Source organism: Strigops habroptila, chromosome 7 (genome assembly GCF_004027225.2).
Source record: "Strigops habroptila isolate Jane chromosome 7, bStrHab1.2.pri, whole genome shotgun sequence".
Lineage (NCBI taxonomy): Eukaryota > Metazoa > Chordata > Aves > Psittaciformes > Psittacidae > Strigops > Strigops habroptila.
Window position 1 is genome coordinate 11,383,995 of NC_044283.2, and position 24,382 is coordinate 11,408,376.

The 24,382-nt window shown below is 42.0% G+C and overlaps 1 protein-coding gene across 8 annotated transcripts in view; it reads left to right on the plus strand.

The window, feature by feature from the left end:
- Window positions 1-2,450: 2,450 nt before the first annotated feature.
- ABLIM2 (actin binding LIM protein family member 2) overlaps window positions 2,451-24,382 on the plus strand; it is a 136,016-nt gene continuing 114,084 nt past the window's right edge. For all 8 annotated transcript variants that reach the window (XM_030491446.1, XM_030491449.1, XM_030491447.1 and 5 more), the window contains exon 1: window positions 2,451-2,586. In XM_030491446.1, coding sequence (XP_030347306.1) covers window positions 2,571-2,586 — 16 coding nt within the window. In that variant the 5' untranslated portion in view covers window positions 2,451-2,570. The remainder of the gene's footprint in view (window positions 2,587-24,382) is intronic.

Here is a 24,382-nt window from a genome sequence, read left to right on the forward strand (position 1 = left end):
TAAACTCTGGAAATTCTTTTTGCCATAGACCACTTATACACTGAATTGTGATCTCTTTGCAAGTAATGCTAGTGTCATTTATGATTACTCCCTGGTTCATTGGTTGGAGTAATGGGGGCTTACCAGTGGCAGAGCATGATTATTGCATTGGGTCATGGAATCTCCTAATTAAGCTTGTGGCAGTTGGCATTGTCTTAAACAAGGAAAACTTTGAAGTCCATGACCTGTTTCTCATAGTGTCCCCTAAAGTCTGGCACCATGTAGGCACTTTGAGTATTTGTGTAGTAACCTGGGCTTTTCAGTTGTTTCTGTGACTGGTAGAGAGAACGCCCTGAATCCTCTTGTGGCCACTGCAATGAATAAGAAAAGGCTTTAGCATGCAGTCTCCTTCTGCACTGCTGCCCAGCTGAAGGCTCAAACTACCCTTCAGCAGCCTTAAAGCCCACAGCTGTTTCAATTTCACTATATGTAGTATGGATTGCAGGCCCACCACCTTCAATACAAGTTATGTTTAATTTAGCTTTTAAAACAACACTTCTGCCTAGCCACAGGCCTACTAGCATCATTCAAAGATTGTCTTGAACTCATGATGGCTATTATATGCAAAGATAGTTCATTAAAACAAAAATTGCAGTGATGCTGGAAGCCAGATCTCTTTGGAATGAATGCAAACAGGCAAGATATCCATCTGGTGCACAGCCACAACTGAGGTGCTCTACACATTTCTACTAGTGGGATATGTAACATACATACACACATGGATATTCATGCATCATCTGCATCTTAATGAAGTTCCACAAGGCCAAATGTAACTCAGCTGCATGCATCAGTACAGCTGGGCAGCTCAGGAGACCTTTCAATGGAAAATGGGTGGTAGAAGATTGCAGGATGGAAAACAGGTGATAAAAGTGCTTAGTGAACATAATGCTAAAGAATCAATAATGCAACTCCGAAACAAAGGACAGAAAGCAACAGATAGCAGCATGGCACTAAACTTACAAGTCACTAGTTTTAAGGAATGACTAATTTGAGTAGGAGTGAAGGGTGGAATCTGGTAGAGCAGTGTAAATTCATGACTGACACAGAGAAAGTGAATAGGGAATGATATGTTTGCTATTTCTTCTATGACAAGAAGGAGCAGGCATCAAATAAAGATAGTAAATAGCAGGATGGAAACAAAAGCAGATAGTTCTTCACGCGACACATAGTTCAGCTGTGAAATCCCTCGCACAGGATGTTGTAGTTGCATGAAGTGTTCATGGGTTCAAACAACAACAGGACAAGATAATGGCAGAAAATCCATGGAAGGTTCTTCAACACAAAGAACACACACCTGGCACAGGAAGTCCCCTCAGCTGGTGACTGTCAGGAATGGGAAACTGGGCTGGATTGTCTGATTCCATACAGCTGCTCTGAGTGCAGGTCCACATACTTCCCAATGGCAACGATTATCTCCAGGGGTTCTCAGTTCACACCAACACAGGGCCAAGGACCACGAGTCTCTATGAATTCAAGACATATAAACACTGCTACAGGGCTAATCTTACTTCAGTCACTGGTGTTGGATAGGAAAGTTCTGCAGGTTTTTATGATTACAACTATTAGTTAAATTTTAACTTTCAGATACCTGTTGCTGGAAAAGAGCATAATAAGCACACTGATGTACATGCACAGCAAATCTTCACACCCTGTTTCCTCATGGCTGTTACAGTAACTCCAAGCTACCCTGAACCCAGTCCGAAGTCAGCATCAGAGGAGCTGTGCAATACGTTTACCTGACTGTGACTAGCTCCTTCTGGGTTTGTTAGAACAGCTGTTTGGGGTTTTTTAAACATTATTTCCTCCAGAACTACAATAGATTTTCAGATTGATGAAATACTGAACAAGCTGGCTTTAATAAAACATTGTGCCTCCTTGTACTTTCAAATATGAAGGATGAGCGAGCATTCACCTGCTCCAGAGAGCAGTACTTTCCACTCTGAACAACTAGACCTAGTGCTAAACGCCGCCTGTGCGGTGCAGCGCTGCCTGGAGCCTGGGCTGAGCCGAGGAACGCTGCGAACATTATACCCGTCATTCCCTGGCCCTTCTGGGGACATGCTAAAGCACCTGTGCGCTAATTTGCCTTGCTCGGGCATCATACAAACCGAGCACAAGGTCGAGCATGAACACGCAGGGAAAGACCTCACGACCCGAGCACGGTGGGATTAAATGGAGGGGTGGCGGGCAAGGTGAGCTCAGACTGCGGCTCTTGAGATGCTAGGGAAGTTGCTGCTGTCGAGGACTGGCGGAGGGGCAACTGCAGCAGCTTTGCCCGCAGAAGCGGAAGGGCCGAAGTCCCCCCCGGTACGCAGCACGGCACGGAGGGGGGCTGCCTACACTTCCCAAGGTGCCCGCCGCGCCGCTCCGCGCCGTTCCGCGGCACCTGCCGTCGAGGGGCGGAGCGCGGCGGCGCTGCCCGCTGCGGGCTGCGCGGCGGCGGGCGGGGATGGTGCCGCCCGCGGGGGCTCAGTGACGGGCGGCGGCAGCAGCGGGAGCAGCAGTGGCGGGCGCGGCGCCTCCTGCGCGCCATGAGCACCGGCACAGGTAGGCGGCCGCGGGGGGCAGCTCCTGCGGGTCCCCTGTGTGCTTTGGGAGGGGGACGTTGCCGCTGCCCCGCTGGGGTCCGTCGCGTTGCTGTGCAGTGCTGCCCGCGGTGCAGGCGGGAGGAGCCGGCTGGACACTGATAACCTAAAACCATATTAAATACGCGTGTGTATGTGCGCGTAGCTCGGGGGGAGCTGCCGCAGCCGCGGGCGCTGCCGGCCGAGAGGAGCTGCGGCTGCCGCCGCGGTGCCCGGACCCTGCGCGGGGGGCTCCGGCCGGGCCGCCCCAGCCCCGGGCGTCGTCCGCACCCCGGCGGGGACCCCCGCGGGACCGGCTTGGCCGGCCGCAGCGGCGGGGACCCGTGTCTGGCCTTTCTCCCCTCCCCCCCCCCCGCACCGGCGGCACCCTACGGCTCGGCTGGGGGGTGTCTGTGTCGCCCCGGCCCCGCGGTGAGGTTGGCTGGAAGGGTGCTGTTCGCTCGCTGCCTGGCACCCCAGGGATGGGAGCGACGGGGCTCTTCAGGCGGGGGTATTTGGGTTAAAAGCTCGGCCTCTGCTGCTGGTGATAGAGAAGGTGAAAATCGCGGAGGTTTCATGGAGCCCTAGGCGGGATTTGACACCCGGAGGGATCCAGTTGCCCAGGGTGATACAGAAGTAATTTATCCTGTGATACGTGCAGAATTTGAGAACTGACTTGGAATTGTGTTTTCCGGCGGTTCAGCGTTCATCTGCGTGGTGTGGCAGCGGGGGGTGGTTACTTCAGAGCACAGCTGATGGCAAAATATTATAGTCCTTAAGGCAAATACAGGGTTGTGCCTGTGGGGAAGAGGGAAGCTTTGGGAGTTGATTGTGTATTTCGTTTCTGAGGGTAACTGTAGCTGCTAAATATACCCTCTGCCACAACAACAGGGACACATTGAATAGCTACAATTATGTGGTGGTTCTGTATGTCAACATGCTTAATCATTTCACATCCTCACAGTGAGCCAAACGAGAGCCTAGCGCAAATAACAAGGAAAACAAGCTCCCTGCTAGAGCAGTGTGAGACCTGGGGTCAGGCACCTGCCAGAGTCCTCAGCTAAGAACCTAGTTTGGCATTTGTTCAGGTCCACTGAAGGTGTAGATGGTTCCATGCGTGCTCATCATCCACGTTCTCACAGGGTCTGTAGATGAAATGTCCTCTCTGGGGAAGTGTGCAGGCCAAGGCAGGTGCCTATGGGTGCAGGCTAGAGCAGAGTAAGCGTGTGTTGCAGGGTGGACTGAATCATGTGCTGGAAATCCTGGGTCTGTTCTCTGTCGTTGAGGAGAATAGAGATGGTTAACGCAGATGGTGGCATACATCTGCAATGGAGATGATTAAACTCCAGCACAGAATCCAGTTACCCATCTGTAATTTGGAACTGGAGAATATGAAATACTGTGAAACGTTTAAATTCTGTAGTGGTAGAACTGAGGCTGGTAGAGGGAATATTAAAGTCCAAAGTTGTATCTCTGTATGATTTAAAAAGCCAATCAAATAGATAGTAAAGTTATAAACCCAGTAGTAGAGTTAGTGCATAACAGTCTAGTGCAGAGGAGACTTGACACAATTCTATCTCTGTAATTGCACCAAACATGGTGTAAATGAAATAGCAAAAATGAACAGTGCCAAGATAAAAATAACATCCTGGGAAAAGAGAGTGGAAAAAACCCCTGAGAGTTCTGAGCTCTCATTTGAAAGAATAACCAGCACTTTGGGGAGTATTGGATTTAAGTATAGGTTCAGCTTTGATGTTCCCAAATTTTGATTTGGTATGTCCATGTGGACATGTAAAATTATTTACAATCGATTTTAATGGTAAATGTGAGGAGCCCACATCTACTCTGCAAAATCAATGGAAATTTTCCATTAACATCAATGGGGCAAGTATACAGCAAATTCAATGCCACAATTTGACTAAAATCACTGTTTCCAAAAGATTTATACCAAAATTACTATGGAAAGGCTATAATTCAAAGTTTGATGTTTACTGTAACAGAAAGATGTTTCTGGTCCTGCAAAGAAAATAAGAGTGCAATGTGGTCTTAAAATCAGCCCCACACAAGGTTCAAGGGATTGCTGCACTGTTTGGTAATCCAGGAGAAATACCCGCTCTTCCTGTTAGTCTTGAGATGGAGTAAAATGTTGTGGGTCTGTGCTTGTTGCTCCAGAAACCTTTGCTCAGTCTGTGTCCCCTCTTCTGCTGATGCAACACGTCATTAGCTCTCTGTGTCAAGAGGGTTTCAGGATACCCTGCAACGCTGCCTTGCTGTTTTAACCATGAGATTTAGCATTAGATATAGAAATGCTTATATTTGGTAAACATGATTTGTTTGTCATATATAGATACAGGTAATATAATTTCAAGTGGCTCAGTAGTACATACTTTGAACCATTATTCTGCATTAATGGGTTGCAGACCCATGCTATCATTTTAAATCTAGAAAGCATATGATCATGTGGCATAGTAAAACACAGCTCAAATGTGTTATTAGTGTAGTGATAGGACAAGGGGTAATGGGTTCAAACTGAAACGGGGAACATTTTAGGTTGAATATAAGGAAGAAGTTCTTTACTGTGAGGGTGGTGAGGCACTGGAACAGGTTGCTCAAGGAAATTCTGAAAGCCCCATCCATGTCAGTGTTCAAGGCCAGGTTGGACGGGGCTTTGAGCAACCTGGTCTAGTGGGAGGTGTCCCTGCCCATGGCAAGGGGTTGGAACTGGATGATCTTTAAGGTCCCTTCAACTCAAACTGTTCTGTGATTCTGTGTTGTAATTAGATTTTTCTGCGTGTGATTTTCCTCAGCTGCCTTCCATATACTTAGCATTGATCTCGGCTGAAGCTATTTCTAAGAAAGAGCCTGTTCACTCCTTTTTAATACTTCAGAGATTTACATGGCATGGCTGTGCTTTTAGGATTCTAAATGTACTTTTGTGTTTATAACATGGTTATCAGTGTAATATTTCGGTTCTTTGTCATCTTGAAGTCACAGCAAGAAGAATAGAGTAAGTTAAAAATCTGATATTGATAAAATGAGGTTCCCATCAATTCCCAGAAATAGGGTAAGTTGGTGCTAATTACATAGGAGGTGAATTATCTTAGATTAAATTAAATGTCATGACACAAATTCACATGGCTATTTAGTCTTTAAACTATTATATTAAAGGGAGAATTTGATGGCATGGATCAGAGAACAGCTAATGGAGTGTCACAACCCAAACAGAGCAGAAACACAGTGATTCTGGTTACAAAAGAGGTTATGCTGGCTTGTCACACAGGATCCTGCTCTGCTTGGGACCTGCTTAATTCCTTTTCAGTGTTCACATACAGTTATGATGATAGGAATCATCTCTGGAGACAATAGTACGACTGTTTCAGACTGTAGTATATATACAGTTAGTTACAGTGTTTTACTTTCAGCCCTTCATTTTGAACACTAGAAGAAGAGAGCATTGACTAGATAGGAACAGCAAGGGCTCGACATGCTTTGGATTTCTGCACCTAATGAACACGTGCAGATTATAACATGCAATGCTCCAAGTTTTGTAATTAAACAGAAGTAGAACTACTCCATTTCATTGCCATTTTAGCCATGTTTCCCTGAAAAAATGAGTAATGACACATATTTCCTGAGGTTTTGGTTGAAGATTCTTCTTTACAGCTCTTTAGAAAAAGATTATAGCTCAGTGTATGACATCTGTTAAATGGCATCATGTTCTTGGATTGTAAGAATGTATAGCACGGTTATGAGAGGATGAAATAGGTCAGAAGAAATAGGTGATGGTACATCAGCTGGTAACTTGAGACTACAGGACGTCCTGGCTGCCACAGGCCTTCATGTGCTGTCCCAGCGCTGCAGCAAATCCCTGGAAAGGTAACTGGTTCTGCTTTAAAAGAACAGAACAGATATTGGGCTTTCTGAGCAAGGTCTATTTCTTGCCAGCTTGCCTGTTTGCAGCACAGCATCTGTATAGTAACAGGCATCCTTTGTGGCTGATGTCTTTACACATCTGACTGCTATTGTAATATGATGTTAAAGTCAGTGTACTTTAATTTTTGCTTCTCAGGACATTAATGGCTTATGTACTTAATGCCCAATAACCAACTTTGTCATAAAAACATAGAGGGCTAGGAAATATAAAGAAATTGAAAAATTATTCAAAGCATGGCTACTGAGATCAACTTTTCCCTTTCTTGCCTTCTTCTATGCAATGGGCTGGCCAACATTCAAGGAGAAGTGAGGAAACCATAATTTTAGTTTTGCCTAATTTGATGAATCATCCCCACTCCACACTACACGAATTCAGGCTTTTAGCAATGGAATCACATCTCTCTTGACTGTTGTTAACTTTTAAGCGCACTGCTGCATTTTCCAGTCCAGCTAGGGGATTGCTGGTGATATTAACTCACCTTTGGACCTCGGGCTCTCAAACCGAGCATCCAGCACTCACAATAATGAATTAAACATATTTGCTTGGAAATGGGCTGTGCTGCTTGGGGGCTTTACAAAGCAGAGCTCTGGAAGTGCCTGGATGAGAGAGTCAGCAGAGCTGTGTCTCTGCATGAGCCTGGTGTCAGGTGCAGGGTAGTGGATGGGCCCTTGAGATTATTGGACAATTTCCTGGCTCGCTGTCTGCATCCTTAAATATAACCTTAGGGAAAATATTTCTGAATTTAGATTATTCCCCGTGTCAAGATCCATTAGCAATGTGTCAAGGTCCTTAACTGCTATCGTCTGAAATGTTGGGATGTTTTCTTTCACAGCTTATTAGTTGATATTCGTGCTCTGAAATCTAGATGGAACATTGTTTTGCATGAAGCACGATTATTTATTTTTCCATTTCGGAAAAGGAATGTGAGAGGAATATAAACTCGATTCAGTGAATATTTCTGCCTGCTTTAGGAGCCATTTTTTCTCCCTTTCTCTGTAAAAGCAAGTAATTCTTCTACTGGTGTTAGTCAAATTGATCAATAACTCTATTTTGGAGATTCTCCTGCTTCTGTAGGACAAGTTGCTTTACCTGTAGTTGAAGGAAGGAAAACAAAGTCTAAATGCAATTGTCCATAAAAAATAAACATTCTTGAATTGTAAGAAATCACTAGTGATATTTAAAGAGACTTTAATGTTCTTGTAATACAAATTTTTTTTACTAGTGTGGTATTTTGGTTGTTAGTGTATAGTAGCTACTCACAAATGCAGCGGCCAGTTCCTTGGAAGTTTTCAAGTCGCTCTTCTGTCATTTGTTTTCTAGCATGGGGCACTCTCTAGTATGGGTTTATCGAGGGAAATAACTGGATATAGTATAAATGTGGAGCACTAAGCATACAGTTGTTGTGTTCATAGAATCATAGAATGGTTTGGGTTGGAAAGGACCTTAAGATCATATAGTTTCAACCCCCCTGCCATGGGCAGGGACACCTCACACTAGACCATGTCACCCAAGGCTCTGTCCAGCCTGGCCTTGAACACTGCCAGGGATGGAGCATTTACTGCTTCTTTGGACAACCCATTCCAGTGCCTCACCACCATCACAGTAAAGAACTTCTTCCTTATATCTAACCTGAACTTCCCCTGTTAAAGTCTGTTTCAGACGATGACAAAGTAAATTGAATCCCTGTGACATTGTTCGTATTGTGAAATCCTTGGTGAAGTAGGAGTTAGTTTGATGCATATCATATGAAGAAGAAGCCACAGAACCTGTTCTGCTCGAGTGTCATGCAAGAGCTTTTGTCACTTTAGAAAATAGGTCATATACCTCCTTCCCTTCACAGGGGACTTGAGGTTTCATGTATAGCAGGGAATTTCAGAATAATACATAAGGCAGTTTACTAGTTGATATCTAAATATATACTGGGATCTTCTCTGCTGAGCAACGAACGCTAAGTGGGACCAAATGAAACGGCAGTTTTATATGCAGTGAATAATTTGGAGAGTTCTCGATCACAAACCACTTTGTTTTTTTCTTGACTTATTTTGACCTCTGTCAAGAGAGTTTATTGATGTACATTTATAAATCCCAGATTGCTGCACGTATTGCAGCTTGAAATTCGCTTATGCTCTAGAAGCCATGAGATATGCTTCACAGTTTCCTTTTTATTTTAATCTTGGTTACTTTCGTTTACTTTGCTCTGTTTACAAATTCTTTACCTTTCTTTTCTTCATGTTCGCAGTATTGCAGACTTAGCTGAGACCTGCAAGTCAAACAGGTATTTCTGTTCTTTATGTTGTAACAGCCTACTGAGGATTTTTGGTAGAGTTCAGCTGGCACGTTTGGCTCTGTGGAGTGTTGCAGGGTTTGCATTGCTCCAGTGTTTCTAGAGCAACACCAGCAGCATTAAAGCAATCGCTTGGTTACAATTTTAGATGCAACGCAGATACAGAAGGTCTAATCTTTAAGGTTGCATTGTGTAGGGCACAGAGACCAAAGGGAACTATGTAAGTGGGCTGTGTTGCCACTGTTACCCCTGATGACAGGAAGACAGGAATGGAAAAAGGTTTGCAGCCAAATCCCATAACTGGGAAACAAGGCAATCGGGAACAGCTGGGGCTGCGTATGTACCGCAAGTTGTAGCGAGTGTCTGGCAGTGACTCCAACACCTCACCCCTGTGACTTGCACATATGCTCTCTGTTCTGTCTGTTAACCTGGCTGTAAGTCAGGCTCAGAGAGTGCCAATTGTAGGGTTGTTGCTCATGGTCTGAGCCTTGGTGTGTTCAGCCCCTCCTGTGCTGCTCAGACTAAAGAAAACCCTGCTTTGGAGCAGTGACAGAAGTGTGCCTGAGCACAGGTGGTAGGTAAATACTGATGATAAGAGAGCAGCGTTGGTTTGTGTGCTGTCTTGAATCTCTCTGTGACTAATAGTGTACACTTGGGTACAGCCTTTCCACCCACTTCGTCAACAGAGTCCAGCCCCAAATCCTACCAGGGCTAATGCAGTGAGTGTGGTGAGAGGAGCTGCTGTGTGCATCACTTGAGTGTGTCATGTAAAGAGAGGTCTGCTTTTGTTCCATCTGGAGAATATAAACCCAAGGGGAGTTGAATTGTGGTCTTCAACCCCCTAATGGGTGTGTAGAGGGAAGATGGAGCCAAGCTGCTTTCACAGGTGCTTGAAAAGGGCAAGAGGCAACAGTCAGGAGGTGTACCAAGGGAAATTCCTGCTGGTTGTAAGGAAAAGAACAATCACTGAGAGCACCTGAACCCTGGAGGAAGGTGCCCAGAGAGCCTGTGAAATCTCCAGCCTCAGATGTTCAAAACTGGATTGGCAAATGCCTGACAACCTGACCTACCTTTGAAGACTGACTTGCTGTTGAGTTGGACCTCTGGGCATCTGGTCCAAACTTGTCTGTGGGTATCTGAAGCCATCCTTAAGCATGACTGCAATTAATCTTGATTGTTCTGTGAGGCCATTCACCAGCCGTTCTTCCTGGCTTTGTTTTGACAGCTCAAAATTGGGAAAAAACTAGTGTCAGCTTCACCTATGAAGGTTTGTAAGCTCTCCTGCATCAATCTCTGTGGAGAAACAGGATTTATGTACCACCGGTCTGCTGAACAGTTGCCTAAACATGCAGACTTCTGTGGGTTATGCGTATGCAGCTGCAAGAGCCCCTCCTTGACTCAGAGAGTTTGGTGTGAACATCTGGCTTCTCTGTTCATGCTGGGACTTTGAGAAGTGCTAAGCATCCCTCACCCACGGGTGAAATCACTGTGAACTGCAGAGTGTTTTGTCACTCTGAAACCAGGACATTTATTTATGTGCCTTAGTACAGAATTAGATGTTAACATTTTAACATTTTTATTCTAGCCACAGCTTTTCATGGTACCCAACTAAGATAACAAGCATTTCAGAGGCTGTCTTAGTGTCTTGTTGGCTGTGAGAACACCAAAGCTTTTCCAGCATCTTCTTTAAGGCTTCTCTCCTTTGTGTTTCAGTTTGCTGTATATATTGTCATTATTTCAGATCATAACACTGTCTGTACCAGCTCAGAATAAAGGTCTGTGTGGATCAGTAGCCTGTGTCCAGCTGTGCCCATTGTCCTGACCTGCAAACTAATGGTAACAGTGGCTATTGGTGACCGTCTTGGTTTTGAATGTTTTTCAAGGTGGTACTAAGTGATGCATCACCTCAACTGCTGAATTTTAGCTCATTTTTGGTTGTGTGGCCTGAATTTCATTGCCTGCAGAAAGCCAGCCTTACAATAAACTTGTATCTTAATAAAGCTTAATATCTTAATAGAGCTTCCCAGTTAGTCTACTGTAGATTTGATTGCGTCTGTATTATTAATTGGATTTGACCTAAGAATAAAACCTAGGTTGTGCTAAGGACTCTTAATTCCTGTTTTTCTAAACTTTGGGTTAAATAATCTTTCTGGATTTAAGTGATATGCTACATTTTCAGGAAACCTGCTGAAGTGATAGGCACCCATTTCACATTTCATAGCTCTACAATTTTAGCTTATGATATGTCTGAGCTCTTTTCCAAGGTCAAGGTTGATTTTCTGTGGGAATAATATGGTCAGTGTCCTGCAAAGAAAATGAGATTGATGTTAGGGTGATGCTGCGAGCTCGGAAGAAATGCTCTTCTGGGCTTTCTGCGTCTTGTCTCTGAAGCATGTAAGATCTACATAGATCTAGAAGCATGCCATAGTTATGCCTATTTTAGAAAGCAGCAAACAGCACAAGCTGCAAATTTAAGTTGGCAGAAGCAGCCTGGCTGTTAAGCTAGAGCTGTCAGGAGCTGCCATAATGCTGGTTGGATACTTTCTTGATTTACCTGTCCTGTTATGAATTAGAAAAATGCAGCTTCTCAGAGCCTTTCTCAATAGGAATGTACTTTATATTTTTGGAAATATATAGGAATGCTATATATTGGAGGTATTCCCAGCTTCAGTCCTGGCAATTTTGATCTCACACATGTTTCCTGAGGTCAGTAATTATGTATTTAATAGAGTGATGGAAACTTTCAGTATAAGCCGTTTGCACTGTGGGCATCAGAAAGCTCACTAATTTCAGTTCTGAAATTCATCTTTAATTCTAGTTATTTATCTAAACTATTTTTATGACATTATCTAGGTGATGGGTCAAATTCAGTTGCTAAACTGTCTTAATCTTCTACCACTTCTCTGGTACAACTGGTTGTTTTCACTCACGTATCCCAATACTGAGTTGTTTGCAAAACCAGAGCTGTCTTCCCTGAAGACAATTAAAGATAATTCTTTACTGTGAGGGTGGTGAGGCACTGGAACAGGTTCCTCAAGGAAGTTGTGAATGCTCCATCCCCGGCAGTGTTTAAGGCCAGGTAGGACAGGACCTTGAGCAACCTGGTCCAGTGCAGGGTGTCCCTGCCCATGGCAGGGGGGTTGGAACTAGATGATCTTAAGGCCTTTTCCAACCCAAACCATTCTAGGATTCTATGATTTGATAATGAACCTATCGCTTCTCTTGATAGCCCATTTCTGTAGTAATCACTCTGCTGCTTAGAAAATGCGGTACCGGTTTATATATATTTTTCTTAAAATTGTTTTCTATTTAATTGAACCTATTTTTCATAAGTGAACCTGTGAATGGTGAATGTATCTTAAGAAGTCATGCATCCAGTGCAGGTTACAAAGAGTTTAGCAGTGGTTAAATAGCAAACCTTGATGTGTTAGAGCAAGCTTCCTACTCCTAGCATGCTCTGTGGCTCCGTGCTGTGGATCTGGGCGGCAGGTCATGGCTTGTGCTGGAAGGCAAAAGACTGAAGTTTAACAGGCAGCCCCCATCAATTTTCTAGGGAAATTATGGTAGTTGTGCTATGGAAAAAAAACAAACTATGATATGGAAAGAATTTCCACTGCGTTGATATTATGGTACTATGAAGAATTAACAGTTACCAAAGAACCTATATTGGTCACAGGCTCTTTGGCATTTCAGCTTGACAGCTATGTATAGCACTTGAGCAGGAGGGAGGGAGGACTCTGGATGGACATTGAGCTACACATCCAAGAGAGCTGTTGTACTGGCCCATAAACAAGGCACCCTATGTGTGTTTTGTCTCTAGGCAGAAATCTTTTCTGATGCTTCAGAGATGACCATTGCATCTCTGTCAGTGTTAAAGACTTTTTTATCAATGTATTTAGACTTTTCGTTGCATGCTTTAGGCATCCTAAAGTTTTACAGCATAAAGAAATTAATGCAATAAAAAATTGGAAAACTTAAATACAAAAAAATATAATTAGTAGGGTAATTGCTGTTATATTCCCTCCATTTCGTCTGACTGCCTTTTACGTTGTTTGTAAACTTTTGGGAGGAAGTGCTGTCTCCAACTTGTTGTACTGTTTGTATGTATAAGCAACCATACTATTTTTAGTCCCAAGCTGAAAGATAACATCTCTTTAGGAAAACTCTGCCATGTTTTGCAGGAACTCCTTCCTTTTTTTGGTTGAATGTATCACTTTTTATGTTTATGTTCTCTAGTGTCAGGATTTCTCTTTGGCAAAATTTCATTATGGTACTGTGTGTTTTTAACAAAGACATGTAGCTTTTTAACGGCATTTTTGGTCAAGTGACTGCAAAGCTCTCACAAGAGAAGGGCATTTGGTTGTACACACAGGAGAACTGAGAAGAGATTTGTGACTTTGGTAGGATTAGTCAAGAGGAAAAAGAAACTGGAATATGAAAGCCTGAATCAAATGTTGCATCCGTTAGGTCACTGTGATTTCATGTGTATAAGGCTTAATACATTTTGGGTTATTTTTAGTATTGGTGTGAGTGGCCATGTTCTTTTGTCTACAGAAGTAAGAAAGGAAAATGAAAGCTTAATTTGTTTTCCATTTTTGTCTCAGTTTTGAAAAATATGTGGTCCTTAGCTTGTTGAATGAAGAAAGGAGGGAAGAGTTGGGCTTGTAAAAACCAACTGCAACAAAGCCAGTTTCCTGCTGTTAACTCCATGCCTCAGGCAGCCTAAATACTCCCCCTTCCTTGCTTTTTGTTTCTGGATCATATCCACTAGAAGAATGCATTCCAAAAAGTAATCAAGGTTGGAACTGATGTCACCCACCAGATAAGACTGCACGTGTAAAACACACACATAAAAATAATTCCATAAGAACCTAACCCTGGAAAATGTTGGGGTTTTTATTTTTACATGGTAGGAAGAGGCTGCATGTACTGGCAGCCAAGCTGCAAGCGTGCAGCCCCACCAAGGAATCTGTGCAGCCCACAGTGACGCCTGTCCCTGCAGACCCCTGCCAGCAGCTGCCACTGTCACTTGCCAGTTGTTTAAAGCTCTTTAAAGGTGACGTAATATGTCAAAGAGATCACATGCAGCTCCTTCCTCTAGAGGCAGGCTTATGTTAATATTTCCCCAAAGGCCCACGTTACAGATACGTGCAGAAAGATGGAAAAGCCCCTGCTTTTCTCTCTGCTTGCCCATCTCCCTTTCCCAGCTGGGTAGTTGAGCTGGGATGGAGTTAACTTTCCAATTTTTCAATTTCTGCAGCTTTCATCAGTTACAATCACATGAATACAATAGGTAATTTGGAAAATATTTGTGATCCTTTCCGTATTAGACCGATAACACGTCAGCTTTTGTATCCCCTGGTGAGCTGAAAGTTTAGTTATTGGGTGAAGATTATTTCAGGGCCTGTACTCAGTCAAGTTTGTTTACTGGGTACATTTGTCTAGATAAAGTGGACCTACTCCAAGCCACACGTAGCGCTTCTGTTAAAAAGACATCGAAACAACCAAGTTCATCTTAAGAAAAATCTGACTGAAGTGCATCACACTGATTGACCCCTAATGCTCTCTGTAGAAAAGTATCAAGTTCCTATATTCATAGATTCTTTGAATGGTTAGGGTTGGAAGGGACGCTGAAGATCACCTAGTTCCAACCCTCTGCCATGTGCAAGGATGGGTTTTGGTCGTTTCATTATTCCAGAAGAGTGTAACCATTGGTATAATTTAATCCTTGGGGGAAAGAACATCGTCACAATGAGAACCATTAACACCGGGGGGTGTCCACCAGGGACCAGCACAGCTCTGGCATAGGGTGGTTATGAAGAACTGCGTTGCTGAACAAGCCCATTTCAGCTTCTGTGTTGTCTGAAGCCTTTTTCCCAGTGTTTGGCCTTTGTTCCAGAGGCGGCTCACAATGGGTTGTGCCTGCACTTGTTGTGCATATGGGTCACTGCAGTCTTGTTGGTGAGGAGTGTTCTTATGACCACCATCAAGTTGAATTGGCCTGGTGTAAATAAAAATGCAAAAAGGTATTAAAGGTATTTCTTTGCAGGAAATCCTCAATATCATGCAATAATTGGCTTTAACTGGACTTCAAACCACAGCATTGTATGTTTCAGAAGCTAGATTTTGAAATATGTACTCCAAAATTAATATATTATAGTTTATTTTAAGAAATTCAAGTGGGTTATTTTCAGAGCTGTTGACATGAAGCCACCGATGAAACAGCAGCCAGCCCTGAAGCCTGCAGCCCCCATAGGGAATGCGTGTCAAAATGTGCCTTGGCAGAGCATCAGGGCAAGACACTGGCACATTAAATTTGTCTTATGTGTGCCCATAGAGTCTCAAGAAACCAGAAGCGCTAATGCTAGGGATGCTGAGTTATCAAAAGAGTGCAGCTACATGCAAGGGGATTAATTTTACTAATACATGCTTACAGTTTGTCAAGCTAATAAGGCTCCACAACATCCAATGCAAATCCACAAAAGAGTTAAATTTAGCAGGCATTATACTGTGCTTTTAGATTGAAATGGCCATTATTCATGGTTACAGCTTGGAATTCCTCATTTGTAGTGCTCATCGTAATGCTTTAAAAGGTATTCTAAAATTGATTCCTAACATGTTTCTGAGATGAACAATTTTCAAATTCAAGACTAGATACACTGTCATGTGTATAGTCCCATTGAAGCATAAGGAACTACTTACTAATATAAGAAATAAAACTTCATGCTGTAGTTATTAAAACTGCTCCTTAATTAGAATTGAAAATTTGAATTTTTTTTATTTAAAAGTTTGATTCAAATAAGAATATTTTTAGATTTCAGAGATTTTTACTGATAATATTACTCAGAGACCAATTCCAAGTATAGCTTTGGTCAGGTTTTGGCCAGGTTGGGCAGAGCCTTGGGTGACATGGGCTAGTGTGAAGTGTCCCTGCCTATGGCAGGGGGTTGGAATTAGATAAACTTAAGGTCCTTTCCAACCCAAACCATTCTATGATTCCATGTTGTTCCTTAACATTGAACCCCCCAGGAGTCCCCTCATATATGAACTATTGTGCTGCAAATTATTGACAAAGCAACTAATTCTGGAAGGCCGCATCGGGTTTACGTTCTTTAATGCAAAGGAATTGTAGGTAGAATATGCTAGGCCATTAAATTATTTGAGATAATAGTTCTGTTCATTCACCTTGAAAAAACTAAAGGTGAAATTAAGAGTACACTTAAAAATGCAGGTAGAAACCGAGAAAACAGGTTTTAGTTATGATTTTAAATAAAATCAGTAAGCAAATATGTCTAGAATAAAATTATAGAAGTTTGCTGTAGGTTGCTGCAATGGTACATTAACATACTAAACTATTTAGTGTGACACATTTTCCACATCAGAATTTAACAAATAGCAGCTTACTGCATTAAGTCATCCTGGTGACATCTGCTCTGTCAGTTGGCTATGGGCTGGAAAATTAAGTGTTATGGCAAAAGACACATGGACCGATCCAGCAGGTCAGGATTTGCTCCAAGTTGTGGCTGGAGGCCAGTTTTGGGTCCCTTGATACTTGTCATGTTGGTGACATGCTTTGGGCCCCTGCCTTGGTTTAGTAGGAGATGCTCATCTACAGGCATTGTCACCAATGTCCTATTTCCACCATGAGAGTGGTAAACTCAGTAAGTGGAATGAAGGGGCCATTTCTGGTGCTTCCAAGAAGAATATCACTTGCTGTGCAAGTCTTTTTTTCTCTTAATACTTTTTCATGTCATTGGGGCTACATCGGTGAGTGGAACTGCCCTGCTTACTTTGTCTGCTCTTCCCAACATCCTGGGAAGGTAGCTTTGCAGCAAAACCTGTGTCGTTGGCATTCTTGCTGCAAAGTATTGTGTATCTCTAGGAATGAACTTAGATTATTTAAAAAACCCCAAAACCACTGCTTAGAAAAATCAGTTTACAAGATAGTATACAAGGAGAAGCAAAACCCTTGTGCATATCCCTGAGATCTATCAATTAGGCTGTGTACACACACAAGAAAAGGGAGAAATCACAAGCAGTAGCATCTGTAGTCATAAACCAGGACACAAGTTGAAGCCTCTTTGTAACTATTTGGATTTTATGTTGTTCATACAGGAAAGGGACGAGGAGACCTTTTGAAATGTTAAAAGCCTTTAACCTTTTTCCGCAACTATGACAGCTAGAACTGAATTAAAATAAGAAAAGAAATAAAGAACAGATTGCTGCATAATCACTTATCTCGCAGTGATGGTACTTAATTTAAAACATCAAGTATTTCAAGGCTGTGATGAAATGGTGAGACTTAACAATACTTCTTATATTGAAATCAAAACTCCCAGAGCTCCCATGTCAAAGAGTCAGCCAAAATCCAAAATGCAGCCAGATTAGCGGCGTTAATCACACTGCCTGTTCTTTAAATTGTGAGGAATCTGCACAGGGTGTAAAGGCTGGAAACGGGATACCTGTGCAGTAGTGCCTGTGACCCATGGGATATGTGGTTAAGTGGGATTGGTATTTACTGTTACAACAAAATCTCTACTTCTAAGGCAAATTGCAGTGTTGAATATGTAACTTTGTAAACCATCTTAGTATGTTTGGTGTATGCTTAGATTCAAAAAGACAGCGCGGTTTCTCTGCTTCACTGTGGCTTTTTGGTGGGGTGATCACTGAGGTCATTGTATGTCTGATACTTGGTTTGTAGGATTGTAATGAAATTCCTTCCGAATTCTCAGGGTCAGCCCTCAGGCCAGACTGCTGAAAATCTGCGTATTCGTTGTGATTGATAGCACTAAGGGACAAGAAATTTATTCTGACATTTGTATCTGAAGAAAAGTCGTTCATATTTTTTATACAGGAGTGTGCCTAAAATTAGCTTCAATTCTGCTAGAATCCAATGGTCTAAAGATACGTGTTCAGAATTGTTGACACCCCCCACCCCAGGACATCTCAAGTTCCTTATGGCAGATCCAGAGAGTAAAGTTTTGCTTTATTACTTATGGTATGTCATATGATGAAGGTTGCCTTGTAAAAACTCCTGGATGGGCAAAGATGCTGCAAGTTAAAGGTGCTCGGCAGCACTGATGAACATCAGGTCACTTTTTGATAGATGCTTAATATGAGTTTAGAACGCAAATTTTAATGACCCCACTTTAAAACGTGTGCCCTCACTCACTTGTGATGATGTTCATGTTAGAGAGGGATGTTAGACAGAAGGTCTGGTTTATTGTCATGCCGGGGTCCTGCCACTGGAATGAAGTGGAGCAGGTCCATGGGCAGACTGCCTGGATGGTCACAGGCTGGGTTTAGGAAGAGAAGCTGCTGGAGCCAGGCTCCTTCAGGAGGCTAAGGGGGAAAATCACTGTCTTTGTGTTCCTGCTGGTGGGCTGTAGGCAAGGTGGACCCAGACTCAGAGGTCCATGGCAAAAGGATGAGAGTCAACACCATGACTGCTTGTGGCACAGCAAGTTCTGATTAGATAAGGGGAAACAAAATTCCCAAGAAGGTGGTGAAGCACTGGACTGGGTTGTCCAGGGAAGTGGTAGCCTTCCATCCTTGCAGGTTTTCGGATATGGATGGGACAAGGCCCTGAGCAACCTGATCTAGTTGCCTCCACACTGAGCAGGAGGCTGGACTGGATGACCTCCAGAGGTGCCTTCCAACCTAAATTATTCTGTGGTTCTAAATATAGCACGTGAGAGTGCTAAACTTGACTATGGCATGGTTAAAATTGTGCTTAAAGCTAGAGTAGGACAGCAGTGCAGTGCTTCTGGGACTCAAATGCAGCACTTCCAAAAAATATATAGACACACGTACATTTTCAGTGGAAACTCAGTTACTCTGTAGCATAACAATATACCAGCTGAGAGTTACATTGCTGTTTTAAAACCATAGCTATGTGTCGGGGTGTGCGTGATGCTTAGATGTACTTTGTGAGGGGTCAGATTTAATTCTCCAGGTCACAAACTGAACAGCTGAGTGGATTCAAGGCTTCTATTTGCCATTCTGTGGCAGATAATTAAAAGATCTAATCTCTTGTACAGCTGACCTGAGAATAAAGACAATACATTTCCAATATTCTGTAGATTTTCTGCATAGTAGAGTACTTAGCTTGTCATTTTTAATTTAATATGTTGTTAATACAACTAGGCCAAATTTAAGATAGTGTATTGATTTAAAGTTGAATCTTGGGACTATTATGTTCTTGTGGACTGAATGTAAAATATACAGTGAATTCCTAGATAGAAGAGGTAGAATCTCATTAGTATAAAACTGTCTGTAAAATGATAGAAAAAAGATGTTGAAGAAAATGAGCTTTTTTTAAAGATGAGAGCAATTTCAGGTTTAAAAAGCTACATTTTCTAATTATGTCCATACCTCATCATAAAACCAATAAATGATACATATCAGCATTTAGAATTAGCCTATAAGCATTAAAGTCTTTGAGTAGGTCTGGCTATATTTGAAAGGTTTTGGATCAGTGCTTAAAGTAAAATAATTAAATCTTACTGTGTGAGTAGAGTATACTTTAAAACAATTGTTATAATTCTACCTATGTACAAATGTAATCTCACTGATTGAAAAGGGAACATACAGAATGAATGTCTTGGTAACTTTCAGGTTGGTTGATAGTGTATTTTCTGTCTTTTCCCAGTTTCTGATAATTATTAACAGAACAAATATGGAAGTAGGAAATCTGTCAGTCTGCTGGTGGGTCCTTGGGGACTGCTGTTACAGTGCTATAGTGCTGTTATAGCGCTATAGTGTTTGGTACATAGGCTGCCTACCCAGGGGACAAAGAGATGATTTACACCAATTTTACTTTACCCTTCTCTGCTGCTAAGTGGACCTCACAACTGGAATTGGCCTTATTAATTCATAAATAAGTGTTGATTACATTTATATAGGTATAACTGTGCTAGCAGGCTGTCAGTATTTGGTCTGATGGCATGAATTAGGTGATGCATTTGACCTGCAATTTGAAAGAAAGTTAAATGAAGGCTTAAAAGCAACAAATTGTAAAGCACAGCAGAAAATGTTCTTGAACTAGAGGTGCAGGGATTCTGCTGCTTTCCTAAGTGCCATACTGAATGGCACTGTATTAGTGGTGTATTTATTAGTAAAGATAATATTATTACTATCTGTATAGAAAACCTCCATGACACCATCTTGACCAAAGACTATATTATCAAAAAATCTTAGCTTTTTAGATAATAGTAATCACGGAATGACATAGTATTGCTTCTTTTTTCACAAATGGTTAGCTGGCATTTGGGGCACTTTTAATTATTTTGGTTAAGAGGAAGAATTGAGAACAAATGCTGGTGTTTCTTGCCAAACTATATTTTCTTAAGACAAGAAAATTAAGAAAGGCCAGTTTTGTTGTGAATAGAAGGGCCAACACCCAGGAGGCAATCTCCTGATTCAGAAACACCTTTTCAGCTGTTTCTCCACTTTAGAGAACCTGTTGCTCTGCTCTTCCCATTGGGATTAGTAATCAGTGGGTTTTGCCTTTCCCCTGGTCCTTCCTTTCTGTCCTCAGGGCAGTACCCGTGTTTGCCAGCAGTTCCCAGCTGTTTATATGCAGAAGTTTTCTATTGTTTTACAAACCTTCCTCTAAAAGAGGTGGCTTTCTTTTTCTTTCCTTCTTTTTCACTTATTCTGTAAAGTTTTGATACAAGTCTACATTACAGACTCAGTTTGCCTGTTTATTTAATATTTGGTTATATCCTGAACTTGTGTAATCAGAATCTGGAAATAAGTTTGTAACATGGTGGGAATACTTGCTCAGAAAGAGACTTTCTTCTTCCCTTAGCCTAATTTTAATAGCTTAGAGATTAAAGATGTTTCATTTTTATTATACAATGCCACATACTATTAATTCTTACCTAAGAGCAATGCTTAAACCGTTACATATAATACCTTTAGTTTGAATAAAATACAGTTGCACATTGTTTCATATGCAATGTTCTTGCTAAGTGATTTTGTTTGGGTATTACTTTCTTCTGATTAAACTTGCATTGCTATTGGCATTTCAGGAAACAAAAGCTGGCATCTATAGATATACAAAGTAATTATGATCCTTTTGTAGTGTTATCTGCCAAACCCAACAAGTTAAATATCTATGAAGGTCTTTGACTTTATACATAGGCGTATTCCAGTTGACTTCAATATAGCTAATATTAATCAATATTGTATTAATACAGCTAAAACACTGCTAATATTTTTCATTCTTTGTTTACGTTCATACTGGCATACACTTGACTAGCATGAACATCCAAAATATGAAAGACTGTTAATGGATTCATGTCTGCAGAGGAAAATCAAAGAAAGGCTAGAAGAAGACAAAATATACAATAATTGGTGTAATTCACAATTAAAAGTTTATATTTATGTAGAGGTACTCAAAGGGGGAAAATAACACAGAAAGGAAGAAAATGGTACAGGGTATTGCTGAAGTAATGGATTGACAGTTGATACTGAAGTGTTCTCAGCCTCCCCAAATTGTTAGAATATCTGACTTTCAAAACCCATATTTGTTTAAAATGATTAAACACAATTCTCCAATAACTTGACATGTGGTGTTAGAAAGCTGTATTTTTCTGTTCCTAATGAAGGATAAGATTTTCACATGTTTACAGGGCTCCCACTCTGGAATCACTGAAGCATTGATGAGGAAGATCAGGAGAGCTGGCAGCTGAGTAACAGTGGGATCTAGGATATTCAGACATGGATTGCATAGGAAATAAAGAAACTCACAATCACAACAAGAATTTTAAACAAGCACAGAAAACAGTGAGCAGTTATGTGCTCAGGTTTGGATGTATCTCATCTGACTTTTGATATCTCAACATTAGGTGTCTAGCCCGAGCTAGTCCAACACTGAGTGGAAAGGAGGCACTTCCAGAGTTCTGTGCCAGCCTATGGTGGCAGTGGTGGACTTCATGGTGGGAGTTTTGTCTCTTTTATGATAGTGGGAACCTACTTTAACTACTTTCCTAATGTCTGGATGCTCAAAGTTAAGCGAGATGACTCCCACCCTAGCAAACAAGGGAAGGATGGAGTTTTACCCGATCTCTGTATTTGTATGAAATTCATGTTTTCATAGAGTTGAAGAAGTGGTGATTACATCATCACTTTGATGATTACAACTGCAGCTGGAAAAGACGCCATGTTAGTCTTTACAGTGCTCTGGAAATGTAAAGCTGTCTAAAAGCATTGTCGTTATGAAATCAGTCATACAATGCATGGTGTTAAAACCTCTCTGCTTTGGGTTGTCAGCATGGTGTCAGACAGTGAAACTGTGACATGATGGGGGTCATCAAGCTGCTTGGGGCATAAGTGCATGTCATTCCCATCTTCCAGACTGAAATTCAAACCACACTTTTCAACTCTGTTTCAGCTCAGTGTTAGAAGAGGGACTAAAATTGAGATAGCACTTACTTTTCTTGCTTAATGATACAGGAAAGTATTACTACTAGACTAGCTTAAAGAAATGGTACTGATTTATGATTGACAATATGAATAATGTTGTGAGAATGAGTGAGTCTGGAAGCTAGGTCGAATTAAGGGTTTCTGCAAGTCACAGTAGCTAATTTAGAGACTTACGCTTTTGGCACCTAACCTCTGACAGGCTTGTGCAAGCAAGTTGATTAATCAGCAAAGAGAAGCACTTCCAGAAGATGTCTCATTTTGCACATCCCCAGTGACAGTTGTAGCTAAAATTATTACAAATGTAAAGATTGGATCACATTAAGGCATTGTTCCTAGTGCTTTGCTTACTTAATGCGCTAGCCCCTTACTGTGACGTTTTTCTAGCTCTTATGTAAGAAACTGTATTACTGAGATAATTCAATCACATCCTATCATTTTTCATACCCTCAGGACCTCACTGGTCTTTTCATGGAGTTGCATATCATGCCTCAAATATAAAATTGATAGTCACTTCTTCCGGCTTGATCAGAATAACTTTATTAGACTATGTTTTTCCTAGGTAGCTCAATTAGTGCTTCATTCATGTCTATGTTTTAAGAGAGTACCAGAAAAGCAAAATAACTTCTTGAAATTCAGGCCTGTTCCTACAGGAACACTGTTAAAACCAAAAGGTTTTGAAGTACAGATACTGATAGTGCTTAGCGGTGCAGAAAAGAGAGTCATACTAGAGCGAATGTTGATTTCATTCATTACAAAGCAGAATTGTCCTTTTCTAATCCAGTGAGCAGGGCTGTCACTCTAAATGATAGAGAGAAATGGGATGCCATAGAAAGGGTATTTACTGACTGAGTCACCATTTACTTTATGAGTATTTGGACTACGAGGAGAATTATCTTTGCTTATATTCTGTTTTTGAAATCAACACTGGAAATGTGCTGTGGTAGCATGGATCTCTTGCTCTTTCTGTGTGTTGAATTGAACTGAAGTTGGACTTTTCTCTCGTTAAAAACAATATTTGTGTGATACGTGAGTAGAGAAGAGCCAGATTGTGCCCTGATGCTCCTTTGGTATGATCTGCAGTGGGGAAGAGTAAAAAGAGCTTCCATGTTCTGCAGCCCTACAAAACAGTAAGGGAGGCTCGCCTCCTCTGGCGCCATGGGGAACCCCAGGGCTGGTGGAAGGAAAGCGTGAAGAAGGGAGATGTCCAGGAGAAGGACTGAAGGTGGGGAAAGAAGGCATCAAGTTGGGTCAAGGAGGGGCATTTGTGGGAAAATCGAGAGAAATTAGGGATAAACAGGGCTGGTTGCAAGTAAGTTGGCTGCTGGGCAGTGTCCCATGGCTGAGCCCAAAACTTGATATCCACAGTCTGTCCTGTCATCTTAAACTGTGTGTGGGTTTGGTGAGGGGTGTGTGTGCTTACTGGGGACTGGCACCCAGTTTCCTTGCTGGCTGTGTGTGGGATGCATCTCCATGTCCCGTGGTCCCCAAGATTTGGCTGTGCAGAATTTGTCGTGCTTCTACATATTGCCAACTGGCTGAACAGGAGTGATCAAGGCATAGATCAAAACCATACATAAGCAGTTATCCTTTGGGGAAGCAGAAGGAAGCTTGAAGTGGTTAAGGAGTAGTGACTGTGAATACAGCCTCAGAGCCATGCGTACAGCAAGAAGGGGATGCAGTAAAACATGTAGTGTCATGAGCTGAGTCCATGAACCAGGACAGCTGCATCAGCGATGGCCCAACAGACTGAGCCTTGCTTCAGCAGCATATAGGTCAAGGAATAGTATCCTACGTAACTGTCATCTTAGTAGGTCATTATTAAAGACTTGAATTGGTAGGATTATTGGCAATTGGAGCAGCTTGCAGCCAGATGAAGCTCCCTGTTTCCTTCCCCTTGCGCAGAGGAGCGACCTACATCTGCCCAGTGGGGCTGCCAGTCTCCATGTCACAGCAACTCGCTAGGCTTTTCTGTGTTAAGCACAGAGATAAAGGCTTCTCTTGAGACAGACGAAAATAAAGGTTTTGTAATGCGTTTGCAGAGCTATCTGGTGTTCACCCGGCCTTGGCTACAATTTTAGTTTAATTGCATTTGTTGCATGGAATGTGAGGATTTACCAGGTTCAGTCCCAG